The sequence below is a fragment of the Scyliorhinus canicula genome, chromosome 20, assembly GCF_902713615.1.
Source record: "Scyliorhinus canicula chromosome 20, sScyCan1.1, whole genome shotgun sequence".
NCBI lineage: Eukaryota > Metazoa > Chordata > Chondrichthyes > Carcharhiniformes > Scyliorhinidae > Scyliorhinus > Scyliorhinus canicula.
Genome location: NC_052165.1, coordinates 81,744,390 through 81,761,385, shown reverse-complemented (window position 1 = coordinate 81,761,385; position 16,996 = coordinate 81,744,390). Strand labels below are relative to the sequence as shown.

The following is a 16,996-nucleotide window of genomic DNA, read 5'->3' as shown; positions in this document are numbered from 1 at the left end:
TACTGTACACCAGTGTTATACAGTGATAGACCGTGTCCCCACCAGTACTGTACACCAGTGTTATACAGTGACAGACCTGTCCTCACCAGTACTGTACACCAGTGTTATACAGTGATAGACCGTGTCCCCACCAGTACTGTACCCCAGTGTTATACTGTGACAGACCTGTCCCCACCAGTACTGTACCCCAGTGTTATACTGTGACAGATTGCCCTCATTGGTTTATGCGGTGTCTCAGCTGCCGGAGCGCCTGTCAATGCCGGGTTTTGACTGCAGGCGGCTGCGGGTGTTACGTGTCCCGCGTGCCAGGGGAGCTCGGCTCTCACCTCCTCGGGGACGCTCAAGCACTCAGCTTCCTCCCCCGCCGGATCCATCAGCTCCTCGGGGCCATTCAGCGTCGGCGGATCGGGGCTGGCGGCCGCCATCTTCGAGCCAGGCCCGGCCGGATGTGACGTCTAGATGAGGGGGCGTGGACCGGGCCGTCCAGCGCATCATCGGCACACGTGATCCACTGAGGCATGTCGGGAGTGAGGTCCCGCGCGAGAGAGAGAGAGAGAGAGAGAGGCTGACTGAAACACAGGTCCTGGCAGAGAGAGAGAGATTGGGACACAGGTCCTGGCAGATTAAGAGAGAGGCTGGAACACAGGTCCTGGCAGAGAGAGAGAGAGGCTGGAACACAGGTCTAGGCAGAGAGAAAGGCTGGGACACAGGTCATGGCAGAGAGAGAGAGAGGCTGGAACACAGGTCTAGGCAGAGAGAAAGGCTGGGACACAGGTCATGGCAGAGAGAGAGAGAGAGTGACTGGGACACAGGTCCTGGCAGAGAAAGAGAGACTGGAACACAGGTCCTGGCAGAGAGAGAGAGAGAGACCAGGACACAGGTCCTGGCGTAGAGAGAGAGAGAGACTGGGACATAGAACATAGAACAGGACAGCACAGAACAGGCCCTACGGCCCTCAATGTTGTGCCGAGCAATGATCACCCTACTCAAACCCACGTATCCACCCTATACCCGTAACCCAACAACCCCCCCCCCCCCTTTAACCTTACTTTTAAGGACACTACGGGCAATTTAGCATGGCCAATCCACCTAACCCGCACATCTTTGGACTGTGGGAGGAAACCGGAGCACCCGGAGGAAACCCACGCACACACGGGGAGGACGTGCAGACTCCGCACACACAGTGACCCAGCCGGGAATCGAACCTGGGACCCTGGAGCTGTGAAGCATTTAAGCTAACCACCATGCTACCGTGCTGCCCCATAGGTCCTGGCAGAGAAAGAGAGACTGGAACACAGGTCCTGGCAGAGAAGAGATTCTGGGACACAGGTCCTGTCGGAGAGAGAGACTGGGACACGGGTCCTAGCAGAGAGAGAGAGGGAGGGAGAGACTGGGACACAGGTTGTGGTAAACACGACTGGAAACACATTGCATGTATTACAGTACTGCCACTGTATTACAGGTACCACAAGGTGGTGAATGTATTATGACAGCCATTCACCACTGTACTGCATCGTACTATGTTGTCGCCCTTGTGGGCGCCACCTATGGACCATTGTACTGTATTCCACCGCTCGCATCATGTTGGTGCCGTTGTGGGCTCTGCCCCAGGCTCCGCCCCCTTAAGGGGAGGTACACAGAGCAGCTACCCTGTAGGCGGCACTCAGTACAGACCAGTCGCAGGCAGGCACTGTTCTAGTTCATTAAAGCAACTGTTCACTTCAACTCTCTGTCTTGTGTGAATCAATGGTCGCATCACACAGTAAATCCCAGCCTGCTGTCTCCACCCAGCAGGCGATGTATAAAAGTGTCTGCTCTCCTGCTCTGCTCCCATTCTGGTTCCAGCAGCAGGAGGCACAACATCTTGTGCAATAAAGCCTCGATTGTTTCACCATTCTCGTCTCATGGTAATTGACGGTACATCAATTTATTGCACAAGATTTTAAAAGATGAACATCTTAATCAAGCCTGATCGCCTGGAGCTGAGCCCTCACGCAGCCGACGGCACGTCCACCTTCGGGCACTGGCTAGCCTGCTTTGAAGGCTACCTCAGAGCAGCCACTGAAGAACTCTTGGACCCACAGAAACTCTAGGTCCTCGACTCACTGGTGAACCCTCAAGTTTTTCCCCTGATCCGGGATGCGCCCACCTACACAGAAGCGATGACGCTACTAAAGGGAGAGTACATCAAGTCTGTAAATCAAGTGTACGCCAGGCACCTCCTGGGGGAGTCTCAGGACGATTTCTTGCGGGTTCTACGGATTCTCGGTAGGAACTGTAACTGCCAGGAAGTTTCGGCTGTCCAACACACCGAACTACTAATCAGAGACGCTTATGTCACTTCGTTAAGTCTACTTACGTTCGCCAGTGGCTATTAGAAGGGGGTACGCTCGACCTTGCAGAGACTAGGCAGCTTGCTAATTCCCTAGAAGTGGCCTCCTGTAATCTGGAGGCCTACACCTCCGACCGTGTGGCACCCTCGTGGGCATCGTGGGCCCCACCAGCTGCCGACTCGAGTACACCGCAAGCCTGTACGGTTGCGGCAGCCAGCCAACTCCTGATGGCACAAATGTTATTTTTGTGGCCAGAGCAAACATCCCAGGCAGCGCTGCCCAGCGTGGAACACGACCTGCAACGGGTGTAGGAAGAAGGGCCACTTTGTTTCCGTTTGCCAGGCCCGGTCGGTCGTCGCTGTTTCCAGGCCCGGCATTGCTACACCCCCCACGTGTGATCCAGAGACGCCACCATCTTCTCCGCCACAAGCCACGTGCGGCCCGTGGGCTCCGCCATCTTCGGCGACATCTTGGACCGTGCCTCAGGACCCCTGCTCGTCTGGCCGTTCGCGGACCCCCGATGCTACCGCTGATCAACCCGGGACCTCCCAACATCTTCCGCAGCTCGCCTCCATCACCCTGGATCAGTCTCGGCCTCGCAACCGCTACGACGACGGTAAAGATCAACGGGCACGAGGCGACCTGCCTCTTTGACTCTGGGAGCACAGAGCGTTTCATCCGCCCTGCTACGGTAAGGCGCTGCTCCCTCCCGGTACTCCCCATCACCCAGAAAATTTCCTTGGCCTCCGGATCCCATTCCGTGCAAATCCGGGGGTACTGTGTCTCACCGTTCAGAGCGTAGAGTACAGCAACTTCAAGCTCTACGCCCTCCCCCATCTCTGCGCTGCCCTGTTACTAAGTCTTCATTTTCAATGCCACCTCCAAAGCCTCACTTTGAAATTTGGGGGCCACACCCCTCACCCTCTGCAGCCTCACGACCCTTAAGATCGATCCACCTTTACTTTTTGCTGACCTTATCCCGGACTGTAAGCCCGTCGCCACTAGGAGCAGACGGTACAGTGCGCAGGACAGGACCTTTATCACGTCAGAGGTCCAACGGCTTCTGCGGGAGGGGGTCATTGAGGCCAGTAACAGCCCCTGGAGAGCTCAGGTGGTGGTAGTATAGACGGTGGAGAAGCACAGGATGGTCATTGACTACAGTCAGACCATCAACCGGTACACGCAGCTCGACGCATACCCTCTCCCACGCATATCTGACATGGTCAATCAGATTGCGCAGCATCGAGTCTTCTCCACAGTTGACTTGAAGTCCGTTTACCAGCAGCTCCCCATCCGCCCGGAGGACTGCTAATACACTGCGTTCGAAGCAGATGGCCGCCTCTATCATTTCCTTAGCGTTCCCTTCGGTGTCACCAATGGGGTCTCAGTCTTCCAGTGAGAGATGGACCGAATGGTTGACCAGTACGGGCTGCTGGCCACCTTCCCATACCTAGATAACGTTACCATCTGCGACCACGATCAGCAGAACCACGACGCAAACATCCCCAGATTCCTCCATGCTGCCAAGCTCCTTAACCTCACCTATAATAAGGAGATATGTGTGTTCCGCACCAACCGTTTAGCCATCCTTGGCTACGTAGTGGAAAATGGAGTCCTCGGGGCCCAACCCCGACCGCATGCGGCCCCTCCTGGAACTCCCTCTCCCCCACTGCCCCCAGCAGGTAAGGATCTACCCCCGTACCTGTAGTATAGGGGCCTTACCATAATACCCTCGTATGCAGTACACACAATACAAACAGTGGTGACTACCACATTCACCCCGTTAAAAAAGAGTCCAGCGGGGGTGGGGGAAAACTATTTACAAACAGGTAGCTTAAAATTTAAGAACGTGGTTACAAATTTAGACGATCGGGCGCCTTGATCCGTCGTTGCGAGCGCCGCAGTTGTGGTGGCGATTCAGGTGTCGGTTCGGTCGTCAGTGACTCCGGGAACGTCTCGACCTCATCTTCATCCCCGGGTGGGAACAAAGGGAGGACGGATTGTCCTGGAATGGGGGCTGTGGTGAGGTGCGCTGGGGGGGGGGGGGGGGGGGGAGGAAGGGTGGAGCTGGGGCAGAGGGGTGTGTGCGGACCCAGCTGGTGCCAGGTCCCTGAGGGAGACGGTGTCTTGGCGTCTGTCGGGGTACGCTACGTAAGGCATACTGCGGGTTCGCGTGGAGTAGCTGTACCCTCTCAACCAATGGGTCTGCCTTGTGGAGCCGCAAGTGCTTGCGGAGGAGAACGGGTCCTGGAGCTGCCAGCCATGTTGGGAGCGAAACCCCGGAGGACTTCCTGGGGAAGGCAAAGAGACGTTCATGGGGGGTTTTGTTAGTGGCAGTGCACAGAAGCAACCGAATGGAGTGAAGGGCGTCGGGGAGGACCTTCTGCCAGCGGGAGGCCAGGAGATTTCTTGACCGTAGGGCCAGCTGGATGGCCTGCCAGACCGTCCCATTCTCCCGCTCCACCTGCCCGTTTCCCCGGAGGTTGTAGCTGGTCGTCCTGTTCGAGGCAATGCCCCTGTTGAGCAGGTACTGGCACAGCTCATCGCTCATAAATGAAAATGAAATGAAATGAAAATCGCTTCTTGTCACAAGTAGGCTTCAAATGAAGTTACTGTGAAAAGCCCCTAGTCACCACATTCCGGCGCCTGTTCGGGGAGGCTGTTACGGGAATTGAACCGTGCTGCTGGCCTGCCTTGGTCTGCTTTCAAAGCCAGCGATTTAGCCCTGTGCTAAAGAGAATTCCGGTCACTGTGGACGTAGGCGGGGAAACCGAACAGAGCGAAGATGGTGTTGAGGGCTTTGATGACGGTGGCAGACGTCATGCCATGGCATGGGATGGCGAAGGGGAATCTTGAATATTCGTCAACCACATTGAGAAAGTATGTGTTGTTGTCGGTGGAGGGGAGGGGCCCTTTGAAGTCCATGCTGAGGCGTTCAAAGGGGCGAGAGGCCTTCACCAGGCGCGCACGGTCTGGCTGGTAGAAGTGTGGTTTACACTCCGCGCAGACCTGGTAGTCTCTGGTGATAGCCCTGACTTTCTTGATGGAGTAGGGCAGATTGCGGGCCTTTATGAAGTGATAAAAGCGGGTGACCCCCGGGTGACAGAAATTGCCGTGTAGGGTCCGGAGTCAGTCCAATTGTGCGTTGGCACATGTACCTCGGGATAGGACATCGGGGTTGCTTGCTGAGCTTACCGGGGCGATACAAAATGTCGTAATTGTAGATGGAGAGCTTGATCCTCCACCTCAAGATTTTATCATTTTTGATCTTACCCCGCTGTGTGTTGTTAAACATGAAGGCAACCGACCTTTGGTCAGTGAGGAGAGTGAATCTCCTGTCGGCCTGTGCCTCCAATGCCGCACAGCTTCAACGATAGCTTGGGCCTCCTTTTCGACAGAGGAGTACCGAATTTCGGAGGCATGGAGAGTGCGGGAAAAGAATGCCATGGGCCTGCCTGCCTGGTTGAGGATGGCAGCCAGAGCGAAGTCTGATGCATCGCTCTCGACTTGGAAGGTGAGCGTCTCGCGACCGCATGCATTGCGGCCTTGGGGATGTCGGCCTTGATACGGTTGAAGACCTGGTGAGCCTCAGCCATCAGGGGAAAAACTGTGGAGTGGATGAATGGGTGGGCCTTGTCCGCATAGTTAGGGACCCACTGGGCGTAGTACGAGAACTCCAGGCATTGTGAGGGCCTTGGGGCAGTGGGGGAAGGGGAGTTCCAGGAGGGGGCGCATGCGTCAGGGTCGGGCCCTAGAACTCCATTTTGAAACACATAGCCGAGGATGGCTAAGCGGTTAGTGCTGAACACGCACTTCTCCTTGTTGTACGTTAGGTTGAGGAGTTTGGCGGTGTGGAAGAATTTGGAAAGGTTAGCGTCATGGGCCTGCTGGTCGTGGCCGCAGATGATGAAGTTATCCAGGTACGGGAAAGTGGCACGCAGTCCGTACCGGTCTGATGCACAATCAATTGCACAAAAGACTCAGATTGGTACAACTGTGGCTTTATTACAGTCAGATGCGTGGCCTCCTACTGCAGCTGGCGAAATGGCAGATCAGAAGGAGGACACGCATATTTATACGGCTCCTTGTGGGCGGAGCTAGTCGGCAGGGGCTACCGGCGAACCTGGAGTGCAGGTCCTACCTTACATCCCCTAATACAGGTGCACGCAGTGGTTCACCACACGGTCAACCATTCAGTCCATCTCCCGTTGGAAGACCGAGACCCTGTTCGGGACGCCGAAGGGAACCCTAAGGTAGTGGTAAAGGCAGCCGTCTGCCTCGAACGCGGTATACTGGCAGTCCACCTTGGGAATGGGGAGCTGGTAGTAGGCAGATTTCAGGTCCACTGTCGAGAAGACCTGGTGCTGTGCAAGCTGATTGACCATATCGCATATGCGTGGGAGGGGGTACGCATCGAGCTACGTGTACCGATTGATGGTCTGACTGTAGTCAACGACCATCCTGTTTTTCTCCACAGTTTTCACCACTACCACTTGGGCTCTCCAGGGGCTGTTGCTGGCCTCGATAATACCTTCCCGCAGCAGCCGCTGGACCTCAGAACTGATGAAGGTCCTGTCCTTAGCACTGTATCATCTGCTCCTGGTGGCGACGGGTTTGCAATTCGGTGTGAGGTTCGCAGACAGGGAAGGTGGGTCGACCTTAAGTGTCGTGAGGCCGCATACAGTAAGGGGTGGTAGGGGCCCGCCAAATTTCAGGGTTAGACTCTGCAAGGTTGCACCGGAAGTCGAGGCCGAGTAGCAAGGCAGCACAGAGGTTGAGGAGGACATAGAGCAGGAAGCTGCTGAACTCTACGCCCTGAATGATGAGGGACAAGGCACAACATGCCTTCGCCCAGATCAGAGCAGACATAGCCAAGGCCGGGATGCATGCAGTACCCCTGGATCGCCACAGAGTGGGATCCAGAGGCCAGGGAGATTCTCTGGTTGATGGGGTGTACCGTGAGCGCCTTACTGTATCGGGGTGGATGAAGCTCTCAGTGCTCCCGGAGTCCAGAAGGCAGCACGGTAGCATAGTGGTTAGCACAATTGCCTCACAGCTCCAGAGTCCCAGGTTCGATTCCCGGCTTGGGTCGCTGTCTGTGCAGAGTCTGCACGTTCTCCCTGTGTCTGCGTGGGTTTCCTCCAGGTGCTCCAGTTTCCTCCCACAGCCCAAAGATGTGCAGGTTAGGTGGATTGGCCATGATAAATTGCCCTTAGTGTCCAAAATTGCCCTTAGTGTTGGGTGGGATTGCTGGGTTATGGGGATAGGGTGGAGGTGTGGGCTTGGGTAGGGTGCTCTTTCCAGGAGCCGGTGCAGACTCGATGGGCTGATTAGCCTCCTTCTGCACTGTAAATTCTATGAAGGCAGGATATCTTGTGCCAGTCGACCTTCACTGTCGTCGACGCGGTCGCGAGGTTGTGCGGTCGGGACTGGTCGATCGTGATGGAGGCCAGACGTGTCTGGTCGGCGGCGGTAGCAGGCGATGAGCGGCCCGATGAGGTGACCGATGAGCAGGGGTCCTGAGGCGGGGAAGATGGCGGCGCCCGTGGGTCGCACATGGGGGTGTGGGCAATAGCGGCGACTAAGCTGGCCTGGCACACAGCAGCGAAATGTCCTTTCTTCCCGCAGGCCTTGCAGAGGGTGCTCCGTGCTGGGCAGCGCTGTCGGGGCTGTTTTGACTGTCCGCATGTGGTAATACCACTGTATATATATGTGTGTGCCTCTATTATGGGATGTACAATAGTACCGGCTATTACAGGTTTGTCGGTAAGCCCCTGCATAGTTTGTCAGTAAGCCCCTGCCGGCTAGCTCCGCCCACAGGAGCAGTATAAATATCCATGAAGTCTCCTGAGCTGCCATCATACAGCTCCACTTGAAGTAATAACATCTCACGGTAATAAAGCCTCTTTTGTACCATTTTGTGTTTCTGTGTGCAAGTGTTAGCGCAACACCGCAGAAGTAGCACTTGGGTCCCCCGGGGTTCATTGGCTGCCACGCGGCACAGGCCTGGGGGTGGCTGGGGGAGGTCGCTGGTGGGGTCCACAATGCCTAGGAGGGGTGGGCTGCGCGGTGGGGGATATACGCTTGAATATTGCGTGAGGCGACTGAGCGAGAGCGCGAGTTTCTTGGTCATCGCGAGGTCGAGGGTAGCCCCTTCTAAGAGTCGCTGGCAGATGTAGGCCGACCGTATGCCTGTAACAAACGCATCTCTAAGTAGCAGGTCAGAATGTTCAGCGGCTGAAACGGCCTGGCAATCGCAGTCCCTCGCCAGGGCGTGCAGGGCACGCCAGAAATCTTCCACAGACTCACCGGGGACTTGATGCCACGTGGAGAAGAGGTGCCTGGCATAGAGCGTGTTGGTCTGCTGAGCGTAGTTCACCACCACCAGTCAGGAGCCAGCGCTCCCAATTCCAACAGCGGTGCATCAGAAGTGTGCAACACTGAATGCATGACTCTGATCCAGGCAGTGCGACAGATCCAGATGATGAATACCGGGACCACACTTACCGAGTGGGCATTATTACGAAGTGCGAGTACGCCACACCGGACACATCGCAAGTCCAATCAATCCTGGCCGTGGATTCCGAGGACGAATGGCGAGCAGTGATGAAGGTCAACCACTGCCCCATCCAGTTCAAACTGGACACAGGTGCCTCTGCTAACCTGATTTCGCAGGTGGACTTCAAGAGAATCAAGAAGCCCCCCCACAATCCTTCCAGCTGCCTGCAAACTCCTGGACTACAATGGAAACGCAATCAAGGCACTGGGGTCCTGCCATCTGCAGGTGTCCAGCCGACACACACAAGCAAGCTTACGCTTTGAGATTGTTATGTTTTTAACAAACTATTTTATTGAGGTATTTTTGGCATTGTAAACAGTAACAATATGCATTAGTGTGCAATTACAAAAAACAAACATAGTGCAAATAACCGTACCACTCACGCAGATAGACCCGCCTATTCTTCCCCCCTACACTATTCTACCCTCTTTCCCCCCCCTCCCCCCCGCTGATGATTAGTTCCCCACGAAGAAGCCGATGAATGGTTGCCACCTCCTGGCGAACCCTGATAATGATCCCCGTAAGGCGAACTTGATTTTTTTTCCAAGCCGAGAAAGCTTGCCATGTCCGACAGCCATACTTCAGTCTTTGGGGGCTTTGAGTCCCTCCAGGCCAACAGTATCTGTCACTGGGCTATCAGGGAAGCAAAGTTCACAACGTCGGCCTCTATCCCCTCCTGTACTCCCTGTCTTCCGATACCCCAAAAATCGCCACCTCTGGACTCATCGCCACCCTTGTTTTCAGTACTCGGGATATGACATCCGCAAATCCCTGCCAATATCCCCTGAGTTTTGGAAACGCCCAGAACATGTGGACATGGTTCGCTGGTCCTCCCCCACATCTAGCACACTTGTCCTCCAGCCCAAAGAATTTGCTCACCCGGGCCACCATCATGTGGGCCCGGTGAACCACCTTGAACTGAATCAGACCGAGCCTGGCACATGTTGCGGTTCCATTTACCCTCCTCAGAGCGTCTGCCCATAAGCCTCCAACTCCCCACCAAGCTCCTCCTCCCACTTAAGTTTCAGTTCCTCGGTCCCTGTGTCCTCCGCTCCCATAAGCTCCCTATAAATATCTAAGACTTTCCCCTCTCCTACCTCACCCCTGGAAACTACCCTGTCCTGGATCTCCCTTGGTGGAAGGCGTGGAAAGGACGGGACCTGTCTACGTACAAAGTCCCCCACTTGCAAGTACCGAAAATCATTCCCCCTCGCCAGCCCAAACTTCTCCTCCAGCGCCCTCATGTCCGCAAAGCTCCCTTCCAGGAACAGGCTCCTTCCCACCCCCGCCCTCCGCCACGCTCGAAACCCGCCATCCATCTTCCCCGGGACAAATCGATGGTTGTCACATATTGGCGACCAGACCGACGCTCCCACTTCTCTCGCATGCTTCCTCCATTGGCCCCAAATCCGCAAAGCCCCCACCACTAAAGGGCTGGTGGAGTACCTGGCCGGCGGGAGCAGCAGGGGAACCGTGATCAGGGCTGCCAAGCTGGTGCCCCTGCACGAAGCAGCCTCCACCCGCTCCCAAACCGACCCCGTACCCACCATCCATTTTCTTATCATGGCTATGTTAGCCGCCTAGTAGTAATTGCTGAGGTTCAGCAACGCCAGCCCCCCCTCGCTACGGTTCTGTTCCAGCATCCCCCTCTTTACCCGCAGGGACTTACCCGCCTAAACGAATCCCAGGATAATTTTATTGACTCTATTAAAGAAGGACCGCGGAATGAAAATAGGGAGACACTGAAAAATAAACAGGAATCTCGGGAGGATCGTCATCTTCACCGTCTGTACTCTCCCCGCTAGTGACAGCGGGAGTGCATCCCACCTCCGAAACTCGCTCCTTATTTGCTCCACCAGCCTGGACAAGTTCAACCTATGCATCTTACCCCAGTCGTGCGCCACTTGTATCCCTAGATATCTAAAACTTTCCCCAACCAGCCTAAATGGTAGCTCCCTCAGCCTATTCTCCTGTCACCTCACCTGCACCACAAACATCTTGCTTTTCGCCATGTTCAACTTGTAGCCAGAAAACCGGCCGAACTCCCCTAGGATTTCCATAATCCCGTCCATCCCTGCCACTGGATCTGACACGTACAGAAGCAGGTCTGACCATTCCCCTGACCATTCCCTTCCATCCCCTTGCCGCTCTCAGAGCAATTGCCAGCGGTTCTATGGCCAACGCAAACAGCATTGGAGAGAGGGGGCATCCCTGTCTTGTCCCGTGGTGTAGTATAAAATACTCCAACGTCGTCCTATTCGTCCTTACACTAGTCTCCGGGGCCTGATATAGCAGTTTAACCCAGTCCACAAAGCCCTCTCCAAACCCAAACCGTCCCAGCACCTCCCATAAATAGTCCCACTCCACCCGGTCAAAAGCCTTTTCGGCATCCATTGCCACCACTCCCTCCACCTCTCTGCCCTCTGGGGGCATAATTATCACATTCTTAGATTGGCTACTAGCTGCCTGCCCTTAACAAACCCCGTTTGGTCCTCCACAATCACGTCCGGTACGCAGTCTTCGATTCTGGACGCCAGGATCTTGGCCAGCAGTTTAGCGTCTACATTAATCAGGGAGATTGGCCTATAGGACCCACAGACCTCCGGATCCTTGTCCCGTTTTAATATCAACGAGATGGTGGCTTGCGACATCGTCGGGGGTAACACCCCATTGTCTCTCGCCTTATTAAACACCCTAACCAGCACCTGCCCCAGTATACCCGCAAACTTTTTGTAAAACTCCACTGGATACCCACCCGGTCCGGGGGCTTTACCCGACTGCATGGCCTTCAGACCCCCCATTACTTCTTCAGCCCTAATCGGGGCCCCCAGCCCCTCTACCATCCCCCTGCCCACCTTTGTGAAGGTCAACCCATCTAAGAAGTGCCTCATCCCCTCCGGCCACGTGGGGGGTTCCGAGGTATACAGCTTACTGTAAAGGTCCCTGAATACCCTGTTCAGTCCTGCCGAATCTCCCACCCGGTTCCCTGCCCCGTCTACTACCGTCCCTATCTCCCTGGCCGCCTCCCTCTTCCTAAGTTGCTGAGCAAGCATTCTGCTGGCTTTCTCCCCATACTCGTAAACCGCGCCCCTGGCCTTTCTGAGTTGCTCTACGGCCTTCCCAGTGGATAGCGCTCCCATCTCCGCCTGCAGTCTCCGTCGTTCCCTAAGCAGCTCTGCCCTCGGGGAGTCCGCATATTCCCTATCTGTCCGTATCATCTCCTGCACCAGTCTGTCCAACTCTGCCCTATCCGTTCTGTCCCTACGGGCTCAGATTGAGATCAGTTCCCCCCTCACCACCGCGATCAGTGCCTCCCAGAGCATCGCTGCTGAGACTTCCCCTGTATCGTTGACCTGCAGGTAGTTCTGCATGCATTTCCCCACTCTCTCACACACCCTCTCCTCTGCCAACAATCCCACATCTAACCTCCATTGTGGCCGCTGATAACTTTCTTTGCAGACCAGCAGGTCGACCCAAATATGAGAATAAACCTTGTGAACATGCGAATAGAATGAGAACTCCTTCCCCGTCGTCCGGCTGATTCTCCAGGGGTCTACCCCCCCATTTGTTCCATGAACCCTCTAAGTTCCCTTGCCATTGCCGGGACCCTGCCCGTTCTGGAGCACGAACGGTCCAGGTTGGGGTCAAGGACTGTATTAAAGTCCCCACCCATAATCAACTTATGCGAATCCAAGTCGGGGATTTTCCCCAACAGCGTTTTGATGAAATCTACATCATCCCAGTTTGGAGCGTAAACATTTACTAGGACCACCTTCACCCCCTCAAGCTTGCCCCAGACCATGAAAAATCTACCACCCCCATCCGCAACTGTGCTGTCCGCCTCAAATTTAACCCGTTTGTTAATCATGATCGCGACCCATCTGGTCTTAGCGTCAAGCCCCGAATGGAAGACCTGGCTAACCCAGCCCTTCCGTAATCTAATCTGGTCCGACACTTTCAAATGCGTCTCCTGCAGCAACATTACATCCGCCTTCAGGGCCCGTAAGTGCGTGAACACACATGTCCTCTTAACTGGCCCGTTTAATCCTCTGACATTCCAGCTGATCAGCCTGGTTGGAGGGCACCCTGCCCCCCGCCCCCTCCTACGCCGATCAACCATCCCCCTTCTTGGGCCCACCCCCTGCCCATGTGCTGCGCCTCCCCTGGTCCGCCTCTTGGCAGCTCCCACCCCCGACCCCTCCCCTGTTACCTGGTTCAGTTCCCTCCCTCGTCAGCAGATCATCTTCCCCCCCTCCCCCCCCCCCCCCCCCCCCCCCCCCCCCCCCCCCCAGCAACAACCCCTTGTAACCTAACCCCTGCCATATACTGGCTGTATACAGACCCCCCACCTCGCTCCCGTTGACTAGCTCAGGCTCTCAACTCCGGCGCCACCATGTCTCACACCTATTGTCTCCCACAGAACAAAGCAACATTCCCAGAAGAGAGAGAACAAAAAACCCCAAAGATAACCCTACCAGCCCCCAGCACCCAACAACTTAAACTTTAACTATCCCTATGGCTTTTACTTTTAAACTTTCAAACAGGCAAATACAAACACAAGAACACCCCCAGCTCCAACGGACACGGGAAGAAATCATCCCCCACCAGCTTCTGCAGCATGTCTGCCACATATGCCATGGCATCCGCTCCCTCGGCCCCCTCCGGGAGCCCAATGATTCTCAGGTTCTGCCGGCGAGACCTATTTTCCAGGTCCTCCAGCTTGTCCATCAGCCTTGCTTGCTGCTCCTTCAGCTTACTGATTTCCACATCCGCTACCGTTTGGAAATCCGCCTGCTCCTTCACTGTCTTCTCCAGTGCCTGGACCTTCTTGTCCTGAACATCCAGCCTCTGGTCAAGTCGCTCCACCGCTTTCTGGAGCGGTTCTAAATTGTTCCGCTTCAGTGCTGTGAAGCTCTCCTTCATGACCTGCAGCATATTGTCCAGCGCTGTCTGGACCGTCCTTTCCGTGGTCCGTTCATCGGCCATCTTTACTCCCATTTGAGTTTCCACATCACCTTTGTTCAGCCCCTTCTTTGCCTGTTTTCGCTCCCTTCTGCTCCTTAAGTCCATACAACTCTGTATGGATTCAGGTCTAGAGTGCTATTGCTTTTCACTCCAGCGCTCAAAAGTTCCAAAAAGTCAGGGAAAAAGGTCTTCAAGTCAGATTGGAGCGAGAGCCACCAAATGTGCGACTTACTTCCTCATAGCCGCCACCGGAAGTCCTTCGAGATTGTTAAACCAAACAGGGCATCCCTGCTAGGTGCGCACGCCTGCCAGCAACTGAACCTCATTCAAAGGGTCTACACCACGATGCCGTCCTATTCGGATCTTCAGGCCAGCATCGACGACATCCTAACCCAGTACCCAGATGTATTTAGCTGCTGTAAGAGTACAAGATTCTACTGCGGCCTAATGCCAAGCCAGTGGTCCACGCACCACGACGAGTCCCTGCTCCACTGAGAGAGCGCCTGAACATAAGAACATAAGAACTAAGAGCAGGAGTAGGCCATCTGGCCCCTCGAGCCTGCTCCGCCATTCAATTAGATCATGGCTGATCTTTTGTGGACTCAGCTCCACTTTCCGGCCCGAACACCATAACCCTTAATCCCTTTATTCTTCAAAAAACTATCTATCTTTACCTTAAAAACATGTAATGAAGGAGCCTCAACTGCTTCACTAGGTAAGGAATTCCATAGATTCACAACCCTTTGGGTGAAGAAGTTCCTCCTAAACTCAGTCCTAAATCTACTTCCCCTTATTTTGAGGCTATGTCCCCTAGTTCTGCTTTCACCCGCCAGTGGAAACAACCTGCCTGCATCTATCCTATCTATTCCCTTCATAATTTTAAATGTTTCTATAAGATCCCCCCTCATCCTTCTAAATTCCAACGAGTACAGTCCCAGTCTACTCAACCTCTGAAGGCAGAGCTCACGAGTCTACAACAAAAAGGCATCATTTCCAAGGTCACTGAACCAACCGACTGGGTCAGCTCAATGGTGTGCGTAAAGAAGCCTTCGGGGGACATACGCATCTGCATTGACCCCAAGGATCTAAACAAAAACATTATGCGGGAACATTACACATCCCGAAGAGGGAAGAAATCACGAGTGAGATGGCACATGCACGCTTCTTCACAAAATTGGACGCATCCCAAGGATTTTGACAAATCCAACTTGAAGAATCCAGCAGAAGGCTCTGCACCTTCAACACGCCTTTTGGCAGGTTCTGCTACAACCGAATGTCATTTGGCATCATCTCGGCATCAGAGATTTTCCATCGTATCATAGAACAGATGACGGAAGGAATAGAAGGGGTTTGTGTCTACGTTGATGATATCATAATCTGGTCCACAACCCCAGAGGAACATATGTCGCAAAGAAAGTATTCCGACGCATACATCAACATGGCCTCAAGCTAAACAGGTCCAAGTGCTGTTTTGGGACATCCACGCTGATGTGGGATCAGATTTCGCGACACGGTGTGCACCTGGACACAGACAAAATTAAAGCCATCGAGGCAATGAAAGTCCCCAAGGACAAGAAGGCAGTACTGCGCTTCCTGGGAATGGTCAATTTCCGTGGCAAGTTCATCCTGAATTTGGCCACACACACCACGGCCCTACGCAACCTGGTGAAAAAAATCAACTGCCTTTGAGTGGAAGGCGGAGCACCGAACAGAGTGGCTGGGGCTGGAGCTGAAAGCCAAGCTCACCACTGCACCCGTCCTTACATTCTTTGACCCAGACCGAGAGACCAAGATATCCACAGATGCGAGTCAGGATGGCATTGGGGCAGCGTTGCTTCAAAGAGGCGACCCGTCATTCTGGGTACCAGTAGAATACACGTCACGGGCAATGACACCCACTGAGACCAGATATGCGCAGATTGAAAAGGAGTGTTTAGGTCTTCTCATCGGCAGCCTCAAATTTCATGATTATGTCTACGGCCTGCCGACATTTACTATTGAGACGGATCATAGGCCTCTGGTCCACATCATCCAAAAGGACCTGAACCACATGATGCCTCGTTTGCAGAGAATTCTGCTCAAACTCCGGAGGTATGATTTCAATTTGGCGTACACACCTGGCAAGGAGCTCAGCATCGCTGATGCACGCCCTGCTCCGTCAACTCACCCAGTGAACCACTGGAGATCATGCAGCACATTGAATTGCAGGTACATCTGTTGGCAAGCATTCTCCCGGCAACAGATGAGAAGATTGTTTTCATCCGAGAGAGACGGCCAAAGACTCCCTGTTGCAGCGAGTCATCCATAACCTCAGCAATGGCTGTCAGAAAGGGTAATGCCCTCAATTCTACAATGTCAAGGTTGACCTGACGCTGATCGACAGCATCCTGCTCAAGCTGGACAGGATAGTCATCCCACTACGTCTCCAGAGCATGGTGCTGCGGCAGATTCATGAGAGACACCTGGGCGTTTAAAGGTGCAGACACAGGGCCCGGCAAGCTGTCTACTGGCCGGCATCAACCAGGACATTACAGACATGGTTCTGAACTGCGAAACCTGTCAGAGGTTCCAACCAGCACAAAGCAAGGAGACGCTCCAACCACATGACCTGGAGACCTCTCCGTGGTCCAAGGTTGGCATTGACCTATTCCACGCGAATGGTCGCGACTATATATTAATCATCGATTACTTTTCAAACCACCCTGAGGTGCTGAAGCTGCCAGACCTCACCTCACGGACCATCATCAAAGCGTGTAAAGAAACATTCTCCTGGCATGGCACCGTCATGAGCGGCAATGGCCCGTGCTTCCACAGTCGAGAATGGTCCATGGTTGCCAAGAGCTATAATTTCAGGCATGTCACCTCCAGTCCGCACTATCCGCAGTCCAATGGCAAAGTCGAAAAAGGGGTGCACATCATTAAGCAGCTGATCCGCAAGGCTTCGGACTCCGCTTCCGATATACACCTTGCACTACTTGTGTACCGGGCGACTCCCTTGTTCACTGGCATGTCACCAGCTCAACTGCTGATGAACAGGGACCTGCGGACGACGCTTCCAGCCATTCTTCTGCCCAACCTTGATCACCCGGTGCTGCAGAAGATGCAGCAGCTTCGCGACAGCCAGACACAGGGCTATGAC

At 54.4% G+C, this 16,996-nt stretch overlaps 1 protein-coding gene across 3 annotated transcripts in view; it reads right to left on the bottom strand.

Annotated features, from left to right (window-relative positions):
• The window catches only part of braf (B-Raf proto-oncogene, serine/threonine kinase), a 159,909-nt gene extending 159,447 nt beyond the window's left edge, over positions 1 to 462 (bottom strand). For all 3 annotated transcript variants that reach the window (XM_038780232.1, XM_038780233.1, XM_038780235.1), the window contains exon 1: positions 327 to 462. In XM_038780232.1, coding sequence (XP_038636160.1) covers positions 327 to 425 — 99 coding nt within the window. In that variant the 5' untranslated portion in view covers positions 426 to 462. The remainder of the gene's footprint in view (positions 1 to 326) is intronic.
• Positions 463 to 16,996: the final 16,534 nt, after the last annotated feature.